A 14879-nucleotide genomic window follows, 5' to 3' on the forward strand; every position below is an offset into this window, starting at 1 on the left:
TTGGTAATATAATCTTTGGATTTTTGATGTCACAGTTATTTTCGCTAATACTGGTTGAATGGTTCCATCCGAAGGCCACTTCTCGACCAATTGATGGGGACGGCAGAAAAATACGTTACGATCGGTTAAAATTTCAGTGTTGTTTAGGTGCGCAATCCGTGGGAAAAAAAAAAAAAATTGAAGAAAGCTGGGAAGGAGTTCACTTTATAAATATCGGTGTTTTTGGTGTCGTGTTTATTAGATTCCCGAAGAAGTTCATAGACATGTGTTCTTTTTAAAAAATTAGCGACTTTAGGGATAAATATCGGCTGCTATGGAGCCAGCATCAGGCAGTAGTCGCTTTCGAATAAGTGAAGGCGACTGGATTTGTAGCGATCCACAGTATGGAACTCATTGCGGTTTTAACTGTAGATGTATTGTATAAATAAGAATAGAAGCCACAGTTTTGTTGCAATTACGTTTTTATGCGGTATTGTTTCTAACTTACTTTGGTTTGTTACATGTTTAATTGACCATTTTAGCACCAAATTGTACTTGTATTTAAAACCACACATTTATTCATTTTTAGGTATACATATCGCTGTTATATTATGAAGGAATTCCGGTATTTTAATAGACTAGTGGACTCCGAAATAACGTGATTTACAGGGACAAAAAAGAAAAAATCAACGGCAGGCAAATACTGGAACATAAGAGAAAGGATATGGCTTTAACCTTACTTTCCAGACAATAGAATATGGTGACTGAAATTGGCCTCAGAAAAAAAAAGTAAAATGCTATCAGGAATCGGTGGAAAAGACACTAGAGTAATAAAGAATAGAGGAATAACGTTTCACCTAGATTTTATGAAAAGCAGTACTTGAAAAGTAATTTGCAATTCAGAAGTCTGTTAGAGCTTGACAGATGCTTGAAACCTGTAGTCTCTAATTATATTTATCACTGTTAAAAGCATTTCCTAGGTAGCCATGCTAGAGGCATGTAGTAGTTTTAGAACTGGAAAACAATTTGGAAAGTACATACTGTTTGATAAACAAAGATGTTTTGACAGATATATATATATTATAGCTTATATTAGTTCAGTCAGTACGGTGGATAGTGTATTATAAAACAACTAGGGATAGAGGAAAATTTAATTTACACGTCTTAGTGTATATAAAAATGTAGCTTTTGTGTTTCCTGCTGCAGCACATTCTTACTGTCCTTTCAGCAGTGAGTATGCTTATTCATGCCTTTTCCCCTTCCTACCATGACCAAAATTACCAACTCCTTTAACTTCCACGCCCATTAGTTGAGTTACAGACATTATTGGAGGAGGTGAACGCAGGTTTAAGCATTCCAAACATGACAAGGAAATGAGAATTTACAATATCGACGGCCGTTCCAACATTTCTAAGAGATTTATTGGCGTATGTACTGCAGCCAAGAAGTGATAACTTGCCAGTTTTCTTATCACTGGCTGCAAAGGAGGGCATTATCATATGTGATGTATGCCACTTAGGTTTAAATTTTTGTCATAGTTAGTTACATCAAAACACATACTTCAGTTAGGTTTCAGAAATAAATTAAATAATGTAACTGTAAGTCAAGTTTTGTGAGGTCAGGTTTTCACAGTGGTGACTGTTACAGTTACCATTCTTCTGGAATGTGATGCCATGCAGCATAATACATCATTACCAGCATTTAAAAATAATGTGCTACTTCCATCTTCTTTCTAACCAGGCAGTGGAGGCCATGGATTCCTCCGAAACACTGTTGCATTCTATTAATGGCATCACATCTCAGGAGGCCATAATTTTAATAAATCAAACTGTGTGACTGTACATAAAGGGTATGTTATTGCTCTTACATTCCGTGGCATGTTTCAGGTGCGGAAATGTTAACTTTGCGCGTAGGGACACCTGTAATAGGTGTGACAAAGGTGAGCTGAACACCACATTTTGTTCTTGAGGGATTTTTCGTTACAGAGCAGATTAACTCTTTGGCATTATATTATGTCAAAATCTCAAATAGAAATACGCTTGACCTCCTTGAGACGTTCACTCAGAAACAACTTTGCATTATTATTACATGTACTTTATTCCTTTTTAGCATGCTGCCACTGAGCAGGTTAGTGTAGTGCAGAACGCTCTAGACTTATATTCAGGAGGTGCCAAGTTTGAATCTTGACCCAGACACTAGCTGTCCTGACAAAGGTGTTATGTGTTATGTGTTACACCAAAGGTGTTACACGTTATTTTTGACTTTCCTGTAGTAGCACTATAAAATCTTTAGTTCTAATTTTAAAATCCTTTAAAATTTTTCTCTAAATTTTAAAATTTAAAATTGTTAGGGTTACTCGCCCTATGTCTAAAGTGCTGCAGCGGCTAGTTCTTGTTTCCACACTGTATAGGTGTTATCCTGTGTAGTCTTCCTGTGTGCGTGCCGCTGCTGTTCTTTACTACGTGTGCTCAAAATTAACGTGTGTAAAATAATCTACAAACCAGACAGATATCAACGAAGTAGATGTTGATAATAACAAGGAAAGTGTTTTTAAATGTTAAATTTTGGGCTGGGTGCAGTGTGACAGCAACGTGAGTGTTATACACCTGACGATGGCCGTCTGAGGCCGAAACATGTAGTGTAAAGGAGCAAGATCAAGGACACATAATATATAGTTTGCACTTGGGATGGAGTTTATATCATTTATCTTGTATGTTTTTCTTTATGACTGCCTCTGTGGTCTAGTGGTCAGCGTTCTTGGCTACAGCTCCAGAGGTCCAGGTTCGATTCCTGGTGCTACCAAATTTTTTTCTGAGAAGTAATGGATCTGGAACGGGGTCCACTCAGCCTTGTGATGATAATTGAAGAGCTATTTCAGGGAAATAGCTGCTCCAGTCTAGAAAACCGAATTTAACGGCCATGGGGATTCGTTGCGCTTACCATGTGACACACTCTATCCGCAGAAGTTGGCACTAAACTTCGCCAACAAGCGGTGGTCGCTTGGTTGGTATAGTTCGCTTGCAGACTAAAATCAAGGTTTTTTTTTGTTTTATGTTTTTCTTTATGGTATCTATATTATCACCTGGTAGATTCACATCATCAGCATAGACCAACATTTTAAGGAATTAAAAGCAGAAACCGTATAATACAAGATTGTTTGGTTCAGTTTGTTGAATAGAATGCAGACAGTTGGATTTCTGTAGAAAACTTGAAAATATACGAATTGCTTGCATCAGAGAACTGGAGAAGACCTTGAAGAGAGTACTGGAGGGATGGGTTAACAGGTGGTTTGACTCCCTGACTGCTTGTTCATGATTCTTGTATTTTGTATCTTACAGAAAAAGGTGATTCCCCAAAAAAGAAGAAACTGGGGCAGGAAATTGGTAAAGCAGCAGCAGAAAAGAGCCGTGGGTTGTTTAGTGCAGATGACTGGCAATGTAACAAGTGAGTTTGTAGTTCCAGTAAACATAGTTCACATATTCTACACGAACTGAGATATCTTGGATTTTGAAAGTATGAGAATTTTGTCATTAAATGTAGTGATTGTTGCAGGTGTGGGAATGTGAACTGGGCACGTCGCCAGTCTTGCAATATGTGTAATGCCCCAAAATATGGAGAAGTAGAAGAGAGGACAGGTTATGGTGGTGGGTACAATGATCGTGGTGTGGTGGAATACATCGAGCGCCAGGATTCTGATGATGAATATGACGAGGTATGTGCATTGACGAACACATCATCTCGGAACATCCTTCACCCATCTCATTCTTCCCTCACTCTATAAAGCCCAACTTATTTAACAGTAAGAACTACATTTTGCCCACTCAGTGTATTTATGTGTTTCTTGTGCCTTTCAAAATAGACATCATTAACTGGTTGGCCTGTGTAATGTATTTTCTTTGAGGTAGGAACTGATTTTTAAAATGTTGTTCAGATAAATATTAGGCTTCAAAGGGTTAAGCATTTTATATGAATTGGGATCATAAACACAGGCTTATGGAGAAAGTCGTCTTCTGGGTTTAGGCACCGTGTATTCTTCATTTTGGCCGACGTTTCGGAGGAACGTAGCGCCTCCATCTTCAGAGCAGTTGAATGGCTTTGAATGCGGAGAGCCTTCAAAGCCATTCAACTGCTCTGAAGATGGAGGCGCTACGTTCCTCCGAAACGTCGGCCAAAACGAAGAATACACGGTGCCTAAACCCAGAAGACGACTTTCTTCATTGTCATCGCCGTGAAAACCTCAAAACTTACACAGGCTTATGGTGTTCAGAGCTGAGTGCTGAGGAAAATGGTTGAGACTAAGACAGATATAGTAGCAAAGTGATGTAGAGAATTACATAATGAGGAGCTTAATGCTTTGTAATCTTTGCCTAATGCAGTGGAATCCCCATTTAATGCCCCTTGGTTTAAGGTTTTCTCTAATTTCATATTCAGTTTCAGCAACCTCAAGTCAGTAATCAAAGTGTGAAATTTCCTCCATTAAAGATCCTTCTCAGTTTAATATCCAGATCCACTGCTGTTCAAAGAAACCTTAAATGGAGAGTTTCGCTGCATTAGGATGATTAAATCGTGGAAGATGAAATCAGTAGGACACTTAGCCAGTGGCATGCCATGCATGGAAGCAAGGGAAGCATTGTTTCCGTAGTTAAGAAACGAAAAGAAAGAAGTCATATATAAATAATTCAATTTGAATATTGTCATTTAGCGTGTGTTCATGCTCACGGCCACATGCCACCTCCTCCTCCTCCCTTTCCCTGCTTGGTGGGACGGACCAAGTTTCCTTCATTAATCTCCATACGAATTCGTTCCATCCGAAGTGACTGATGGAAGCAAATTTCGGTTTGCTGGGCTAGACCAGTGAAGGAATGTGTTCTTTTAATAGTTACGTGAAAATTAATTGTTTATGTGTGATTTCGGTCTTGTTGGGTGTTATAGGTAACATTAAGTTTTATTAAAATATTGTTAAGTGCATATTTATATATTCGTAAGATTGTATTTGTGATTGTATTTTGACACATCAGAAAGAAGCAATCTGCGTTTAAGGGAAGCAAGTTTAATATTGTGGTACGAGGGGCAGGGGTGTGATTAGACTACAAACGCATGCACAGCTAAAATGAATGCTGGCAGACAACGTGACTGCAACTGTATAATCGAAAGCATTTTAAAACGGGAGTTTAATAGCAGGGGCTTTTCTGAAAATAATTATAGAAAGAGGGCGACCAGTGTGCAGTTGCCAGAACTTAAAGCACAAACCAAATTATGTGTGAAGAAATTTAATTTGGAACAGTATTCTAAAACAGAGTGGCTGTCTGGTTGCTGTAATATAGGAACATTGTTTTGTTGGCCATGCCTATTGTTTCTCAATGAAAAAAATGTATGGAACAAGACTGGGTTTGGTGATATCAACAATCTTCATAAAGCATTGAAATGACATGAGAACTCTCAGACTCACATTATTTCAACAATGCAACTTGTTATGTTTGGGAAATCTCGAATTGACTGTCAACTTGACAATCAAAAGAGCCTGACGATACTACAGCAGAATGAAAATGTGAAAGAAAATAGAGAAATAGTGAAACGCTTGATTGATATATCTGCCATCTAGGAAAGTGGCAACTTGGCCTCCTTGGCCATGATGAAAGCGTGGATTCTATCGACCGAGGTAATTATGTGGAATTAGTTCACTTGTTGAGGAAATATGATCATAAACTCAATGTTCACCTTTAGAACAGTACAGTATTTACAGGTTTATTGAACAGAATTCAAAACGACCTTATTGACTCAATAAGTGACGTAAATTTAGGTGAGTTGATTGCTATCAGTTCGTTTATTAGATACCACTGCTTCCCTTACCAAAAATAGTACCGCACGCCACTGAATGTAGCTCATGTACAGAAATGAGATATGCACACAGACCCTAAGCTTCAATGGAAGAGATGTCTTGGGAGATCTGGTTGTACATGGGAGGATAACATTAAGATACATTTGAGAAGTACAGGTTCTCACAGTATGGTCTAGATTTGTCTGCCCCAGAACAAGTAAGATGGCTCAATAAGTAATACTGCTGGCATACATTTCATAGGTGCCTGATTTGAATCTCAGCCACGGCATTTCACTAACCTGACGGGTTTCTCATGATTTTCCTCAATCCCTCTGGGCAGATGTTCAACACTGTACAGTCTGAACTACTGACACCATCACAAAATAAACTACAAATAAATAAAGGGCTTTGGCCTTCTGGATTGTAGTGCCTTGTAGTGTAGCCAAACATTTCAGAGGAAGATACTGCCTCCATCTTCAGGGAACAAACATCAGACTTTCTCTGAACTACATGGTGTTACAACCCAGAAGACTGTACTCTTCATAGTCACTGCTGTGAGAACCTCCAATCCTACAAATAAATAAGTCATGTCTCCGGGTACAGTCTAGTGTTAGGCTTAGGTGAGTGAGGTCCATAACAGTAACAGATAAAAGAAAAGAAGTAAAGTTATCCCTTTAACAGGCTGTGAAGGCCCATAGGGTTCTGAGACATTGAGGCTTCCATGTTTTTATAGACAGTTAACTCACAGATGGTGGTGAGGTGTCAGCCTTACGCACCGAGCTCCCTTTGCCCCCCCAGGAAGATTCCTGGTACTCATTTCTGTTAGAGGCGTAGTCGAGCCCAGGGCCACAATGCAGCTAGAAGGATTAGGTCATTGAAGAACCCATGACCTTCCAGGTTGTAGCATAGTACCTCAACCAATGTTGACTAATTAACAGTCAACTTTTCAAGAAGGAACTTATACTGTTTAGTTAGTGGTTCTATATTGAGGCCATAGAAAGAAGTCGGATGGTGGGGATAACAGGTCCCTTAGAAAACAACCATTTTTAGGGTGAAATATTCTTTACACTGTTCTGTTCCTGCTGGTTTGCAGAAGGTCCTTGTCCACTGTCTCCCAACACCTGTATCACTTTCATCTGTGCTTGGCTTACTCTTCTACCCTGAAGATGAAGTTAGGTTCTTTAAAAATGTTGGTAAATATATACCAGACCACGTAGCATATTCTGGAAGACATTAGTTTCCCTAATCACATTTAGTACCTAAAATATCTCCCTGTTTTGTCTGCCTGAATAATTGTGACATTTTATATGAAAGTTCAGTGTTTTGCGGTTCTTAAATTACAACATGTCATTATAGTTTGGACGAAGAAAGAAAAAGAAGAAGGATTCCACTGAAGAGAAAAAGTCTTCAGGCAAAACAAATGTGGATGACAACGAGGATGAGGAAGAGGAAGATGATGACGACGATGATGTAAGTGGAGAAGACTTACTAGGAAGTTATGATAAAACATTGTGTCAGCAAGTGGTGGATACTATTGTATTAACAGAACTTGTCTAAAGTACCTTGAGTAGGCAAACCTACTCTCTGTACGTTCAGCGAGATTTCTGGTATGGTGATTTTGGTTCCATCTAAGTTGAAAATGGGGCACGCGGTAGCATAGTTGGTTGAGGCACTGTGCTACAAGCCGGAAGGTCGCAGGTTCAAGTCCTGATGAGGTCATTTGATTTTTTCAATTGACCTAATCCTTCCATCCGCACTATGGCCCTGGGGTTGACTCAGCCCCTAACAGAAATGAGTACCAGGAATATTCTTTAAATGTTTTGGGGGGTAAAGGGCGGCTGGCACGTAGGGCTGGCAACCTTGCCACCATCTGTGAGCTGGTTGTCTAGAATATGTGGGACCCTCAACATTTCACAACACTATGGGCCTCCACTGCCTGTTACAGGAATACCTTTACTTTTTTTTTTTATTAAGTTGAAAATAGACTCCAGTAACTTTTTAATGGCCAACAATGTATGTCAGTCTCTTATGACACATAATAGGCTGTCTGTCTGTTAACAGGATGATGGTGACCTTTCAAAGTATGACCTCAGTGGCTGGGGAGATGATGATGATGATAACACAAGCAAGGAAACAAATAATGAAAGTAAAGAGAAAGACCGCAAAGGAAGAAATGAAATGAGGCAACAGTCAAAGTCTCGATCCCGGTCCCGTTCACCCTCTCACAGACGTTCGAGAAACAACCATTCAGATTCTAGGTAAGCATGTTTTAATTGTATATCCACATCAAGTCAATGTGGATCACAGGCACATGGTTAATACTCCTGCTTGGTATTCTGAAAGTTCTGGGTTTGTATCTCGGCCCAGAGGCATGCTTACCAACATTTTTCATCGTTTTCCTCACTCTCTGTGCGGATAGTGTCTGAAAGGCCATGACTTCTTGCTTCAGTATTCTTTTAGTTCCAGGATTTTAGGTTCTCACAGCTGTAATTATGAATAGTTCTGTGCTCTGAGATATGCCACATAGTCAGTTGAGTTTCAGTGAACTACAAAGGATTGTATTCCAGAGGATAGAACTCTTTTTTTCCCCAGTTATTTTCAGTAATCTTGCCAGTTGATACTGTAAGGGTTGTTCAAATTAAATCCATTCTTCAGTGCTGCTAGTAAATATGGCTGATCACAGATGATCATGTGGCTGTATGTATGATGCTAATGTCTTGGGCCTAATAGAAAGAGCTAGTCAGGATTGAGTTGGTTTCTAAGGGGCCCAACTGACTAAGAACCTTCTATCCTTTATGCTTAACAGAAACATCCAGTTTTTGGAATGTCGTGTTTTGATAAAACTCGAGATGATAGTGTTAGAAATAATAGTCGTGTTCAGTGTAACCTAAGAGTCAGCATCAGATCACTGATTTTGATTCTGCTGTTATTTTGATCAGCTCCACAGTCATAATACAGAGTTCTTTCTTTGGTTGTAGGTCATCAAGTAGCAAGTCCCGTTCGAGCTCTCCAACAGCAAACTCAAACAGGCACCAGAATTACAGGTCCAGGTAAACCGGGCGGTAATGGGTATTCACAAGGTCGATATCCTTGTTGATTGTATACAGAAGCATTTCCCATTCGGTACAGCACAGACATGTTGGGGTCTGTGCAGTGTGAATTATGGCTGACTACTCTTCCATATACCTGGGATCGGTAAAACCTACGAGTAGAAGAGAGTAGTTCAGGATTTGTACTGATGTGTTAACAGGAAGCATTTTGATGTGAAGCTATGTCTGCCCTTCTAAATTACATGTTTTATTTTATCAACATCAGTAAATTAAGTTTAGTGTTTAAAGGCAGGATACTAAAAGGATAGTGGTTAAGGCACTTACGCTACAAGTTGGAAGGTCGCAGGTTCAAATACCGATGAGGTCATTGAATTCTTTTCAGTTGACCTAATCCTTCCGGCTGCACTATGGCCCTGGGGTTCACTCAGCCTCTAACACAAATGAGTACCAGGAATTAAATAAATAATTTTCCTGGGGAGTAAAGCGCGGCTGGTGCGTAAGGCTGACAACCTTACCGCCATCTTTGAGCTGATTGTCTAGATAATGTCGGACCCTCAACGTCTCACACCCCTATGGGCCTTCATGGCCAGTTACAGGGATAACTTTACTTTTTTACACTACTTACTTTTACCTTTTTGGTAGAAATAAGTCTGTTCGCTTTCATGCAGATATGAGTCATGTGAATGGGATATTTTGTATGTTGCAGGAAGGATCAACACTGAAGATTGCTGGCTCTTATTACAGCAACAACTGCAGATGAAATGCAAGATTTTCAGTTATGTCAAATTCATTGTCTGAGGGCTGTGTGGGTACCTTCTGTCATCTGGTGTGTCATTATCATGACATGGAGAGGGTCTAAATCTATCTGTAGCTAAAAGTTCAGTTGTTGAGGAACAGTTTTCTGTATCACATACACAGGATCTCTCATGGTTTATGAGCTTCATCATTTTGAATTTTTACATGTTTAAAATATAAAATATATTGATACTGGTTAAATCAAAATAATTATACAGTGTACCCTCGCTAATCTGGTTACAGTTAATCCAGATCAAAATATGAAAAATGGGCAATGCTGTTCACAGTTGAGCACACACTTTAAAAGACACATGGCATTTAGGAAGGCAGATGAGTCACTTGGCTGTTCAGACAAAACTTGGTAGTTTCTTCCAACCTGCATTATTACATTAAAAAACAATACAACTTCTGAGTCTTCTAGAGATGAAGAGATGTATTTTCTTTTTATGCTATTCAAATAAGGGCTCTACAGTGATTTTTTTTATTTAGTCTCATCAGCACTACTTATGTCATTAAATTTTCCATTTATTTATGTTTTAAGGTTTTTTGCTTCTCTAATCCGGGTTATTGCTTAATCTGGATGACCTCTCCTCCCAGTTATTCTGGATTAGCGACGGTTTACTGTACTTCATTTCAGTGACACACAAAATTGATTGTATGACTTTAAGAGCAGGAAGGTAGCTTATGGACCTAACTAAAATATTACTTGTTGTGTGAGTCGTTTGAAAGTAACAATTCAAGGTATTAAGATTATAGGCTGGGATTAAATATAGTGTGGTAAATGCAGGTTCCTCCCCAAACACCCGTATCTATTTACCTAACTATGTGGAACACATTCCAGGAGACTGTAATCTGGGTACTGCTTTGAAAAGTTGAAATCTCGTATAGTTAAAGCTCTGTATAGACAGTAACATTTTCAGTTGCTCTGAATGGTGTCTTAAGGTTCGGATTTGGCTTTGGTATTTGAAATCCCAATGTAGTGTTCCTGCCTTTAGTGAAATCCCTTATTTAGTGAATATTTTTTCCAGGCTTAGCTGGGGAACAATATAAATGCTGTATTACTACCAGTATTTAATAAATTAGAATTTTGTAAATAAAGCACATTAGTTCAAGAAATTTTAAGTCTTCCTCAACTTATATAATGATTTAATGTGATCTGCATTCACATTTTCTTTCTGCTGGGAATAATAGTTGCAAGACATTTTTGTTTATTTCATGTTATTGATTATGTTGGAAATTAATTTGATATGTATTTTTTTAATAAGCAGTTTCTTTAACTATTTATGTAAGGAAATTAGTTAATCACAATTGTGTACAGTAAGCCTTGCAAGAAGATAGACAGTTGTTGCGTAACTGCCATTTGGTGTAAGACAAGTCATCTAATTCAAGATTCATTAAATAGGGATTTCACTGTGACTTAATAATTTCTGTCTTGAGGTTCGGATTTTAAAAATGTTCTTCCTGACTTACGGGGGTAAGTAATGAAACGAACTGGTATAGGACCACTTCTACCTTATATTTAGATGGTTCCCTTCATTCTGTTTCTGACTGGACAGGCTGTGGTCTTCCTGTGTGCCCACTAGCACCGGAATGGTAAGATGGATTTTATCCATAATTAGTATTTGAGAGTCCATCCATCATAGGTCAGTGTTCAGTGAATATGAACATTCTAGTTCCAGAAATTGGGGCAGTTTTCTCTAGATTGGGTCTAATAATTTTGATTACATTCTAGTAGTTAATGGAGACCATCACCCTAAATAGAACTGCATAAGTGGTATCATCAGGAAAATAATATGTGCACTAGGAGTCCAAATGGTTTTGCAATGTATACATGACCTGGCTTGTATAATCAGTGACCAACAGTCAGTTTCATTTGCAAGGTAACATGCTCAAGGTCTGTCATATATGAGAAAATATGTGCAGTGTCTTTTCACCAATTTATTAAGTTACATGATTAAACTTCAATTGCATAATTTGAGTGTTATTCCTTTGGAGTTATAGCTACTGTATATTTCATATTGATAAGGGAAGCAACCACAGCCTGAACAAAGAACAGTTACTTCTGCGTCTTATTGCTAAAACCACATAGTTTGGAAATGGTCATTCTCGTATTACAAACTAAAACATTCACACAGATGTACTATGGAATCAGTTAAACTGACAATTTGTATGTTTTCCACAGTCTTTTTGGTTAAAAACGCTCAATATTTCAGACAGTGGTTCTGCTTCTGTCATGAAGTAGAACTTTGAAATCTACCCTGTCGGGTCAGTTTTAGCTAATTTCTGTCTCTGGACCTGTGATATGTGAGGTTGGGCATTCAAGAGCAACGTTCTGGGGGTGTGACATGTCGTAGGTTCTCCATTGTGCACAAAACTTTGTGGTTAAATGGACAGCATTCCTGCTTAGTATTTTGGAGATCTGGGTTTAAACATCAGCCCATACACTAGCTATCGTGACAGAGGATTTTCATAGTTTCCCACAACCGATCACTACTGCTTCCTTTCACATTTTTTCCAATTCACTGATCTATAACTTGATGCTATATAGTCTGAGATACTTACAGTATTTTTAAATAAACACCCAGTTTGTTCCTTTCCTGGTTATCATAAAATTGTTACAGAGAAGTTATAATGTTCGGTATTATGAGCACTACGTTGGATACAGTTCTGGAAGCTCTGAAATCATGGCATATAAATAGCAACTTAACCACATTCCTATCTCATATACTAATGTTTTATAGGTGTATGTTAAAATGGTTGCTATAATTTTGTCTGAAAATGTTTAATTGCTCTTTCATATATATAACTGCTTTATTGTCCCATATAATTGCAACAAATATGAATACCCTGAAGATGGAGGCAGAAGGTTCCTCTGAGAGGTTGGTAAATATCTACCAGACTACATGGCATCACATTCCAGAAGACAGCAAGGACCTCATATCTAATTTTATAGCACTTCATTGTTGAAGAATTTGAGTTTGCATGTGTGATGCATTTGGAAGTAAAAGCCCATAAGATACCACAGTCATTTTCTCATCTTTTTATCCCAATATTAGCTCTGCAGCTGTTTCTTAATATGAATTACAGTACTTGTTAATGTAGGACAGATGTCAGATATAACTGTTACATTGAATGTTGGTTTTGGTATGACCACACTGAAGTCTCATGTTACATTATTCTGCTGAGGTATCTGAATCCTTCTTTCCCAAGTCTACTGGCCACTTTAGGTGTTAAAGAGTTGTTATAGTTCATAAGATAAATATGCATTAAAGTACTGTTTTTGATACTCTGCTCCAAATTATCATAGTTTTGTGTTTTCTCTAGTTATTATCAAGCATACTCTTTTGCTGTGAATGTTAACAGAATTGTTCGGTTTGTGTATTGTTAATGGGGTGGATGGCCTTAATATTACGTGTATCATGAACTCGTATAATTTTAGAGTACACCAGGGCATAAACTCAGGACACCATGAAAATATCTGTCTTCCAGGGTATGACAACATATAGTTTAGTACATGTTCACCAACATTTTGGACAAACTTGCCTTCACAGTGTTTACCCTGAAGACAGAGGTGCAAATTCCTCCAAATGCTAGTAAACATTTACCAGACTGCATGGCAGCACACACTGGAAGACCGTAATCATAGTCACTTCTGCGAGAACTTTAGGTCTTTTTCAGGACCCCATAGCTGTATTTGGTGAGACAACTGATGTGTTGTGTGTAGTAATAAAAATATTTAACTTGCAAATGTGCACTTTTTACTTGTTCAAATGAAAGTGTGACTGGCATTGTGTCATGGTTTGTGCAAGCTGTGTATGGTTTTGATTGTATCTTTTTGACTTAAGAAACTGTAATTTTTTCTTTGCAGTTAGATTCATGTTTTATTTTTAGGCTGTTTCATAAAATAAAGGTCACTCTAAAAAGAATCCAAATCTCAGTTGGAATGTTGAATTTATTTTGAACTTTGAGTATTTTTAGATAACTGCTTTGCTTTACATACTAGTATACAAACTGTCCAGTCCATCAAAATTGTAATGGTTCAGAACACTAGCATGAAACTTGTCAACAAAGTCTGTCTGTTCCTCCCTTCTCCTGCTCACACTGCATCTTTATTACTATATGCGGTATCAGGACTTCAGTCTTTCAACAACAGACTGATCTTGGTATCTGCAATGCCAGCAATACAGGAAATAGTTGCCAGTGCAATAAAATTGTGATTACAATGAAAACACTTATCTAGTAGAGAAAATTCTCACCTCAGTTCTTGAAATTTTTTTAAATTTTCATGTTGACATGGAAAGGTTACTCTTGTACATCCCTAAAATAGCTCTGCATTCTTACACATGCACATGCATTGTGAAATGAGAACCCAGTCAGGAGTTACCCTGGTATAGGAGCATACCTGATTTCGAGAAAGTAGGAGCTGTTGTATCACTGAAATTGCCTGTAATTGTGTGTTGAGGTGCGAGAAATAGTGAAGGAGTGGACTGGATTCAGAACATTCATGTGTATATGCCCTCTTCTGGATTTTGAGAAAAGGAAGATTACCAGATAGTAGTACCATAAATTAAAATTATTGGTTTGGAGAGGAATTCTACCCTCACTACATAGGGGGATCAATAAGCTAGTCTTCGTAAATGTAACTTGGTAAGCAGATTGACTGGCTGTCTCCTCTTGGAAACATAGTACTCTTCATAGTTGCTGCTGTGAGAACCCAAAATCTAGTATATTTAATAGATTGTTTCAGGATCTCTCTATACCGTAACACAAATAGTCTGTAAATCTAATTTTGGGTAGCGTGTCTGATACATGTTGGATATCTGTGGGATACAATATTATATTTCAGCATCCTGTTACACTCACACAATATATATGGACAAATACCGTCTTAAGTGCAACAATTTTATTGTAGTTTTTACTTCTTTTTCCTCCTCCACACTACATGTTTCGCCTCCAACACCCACCAACATGAAACACAGCACACGTATTAAAGATAAGCAGCGACACACACAGAGAGCGCCTACACTGAGTAAGTACAAATAACAGTATAAACATATAAGAATAACATAACAAGACATAACATAAGATAGTAACACAAATATTTGTATATTACAGACAACACATGAACAGCGATAAAACAAGATGTGGCCGCTGCAGCACCGTAGATATAGGGCATGTACCCTGAAAAATTTTAATTTGAAAAAGAAAGAGAACAAAGATCTTATAGACATTTTAAC

General features: G+C 38.0%; 1 protein-coding gene across 1 annotated transcript; it reads left to right on the top strand.

Annotated features, from left to right (window-relative positions):
- The first annotated feature begins 65 nt into the window (after positions 1–65).
- LOC111870585 (zinc finger Ran-binding domain-containing protein 2) lies at positions 66–9776 on the top strand. The gene is made up of 8 exons (XM_023862983.2): positions 66–381; positions 1866–1918; positions 3318–3423; positions 3532–3691; positions 7154–7267; positions 7859–8055; positions 8776–8847; positions 9554–9776. Exons 1-8 carry the CDS (start codon positions 314–316, stop codon positions 9567–9569), a joined length of 786 nt encoding a protein of 261 aa, XP_023718751.1. The 5' UTR covers positions 66–313; the 3' UTR covers positions 9570–9776.
- Positions 9777–14879: the final 5103 nt, after the last annotated feature.

The sequence above is a fragment of the Cryptotermes secundus genome, unplaced genomic scaffold, assembly GCF_002891405.2.
Source record: "Cryptotermes secundus unplaced genomic scaffold, Csec_1.0 scaffold244, whole genome shotgun sequence".
NCBI classification, from domain to species: domain Eukaryota; kingdom Metazoa; phylum Arthropoda; class Insecta; order Blattodea; family Kalotermitidae; genus Cryptotermes; species Cryptotermes secundus.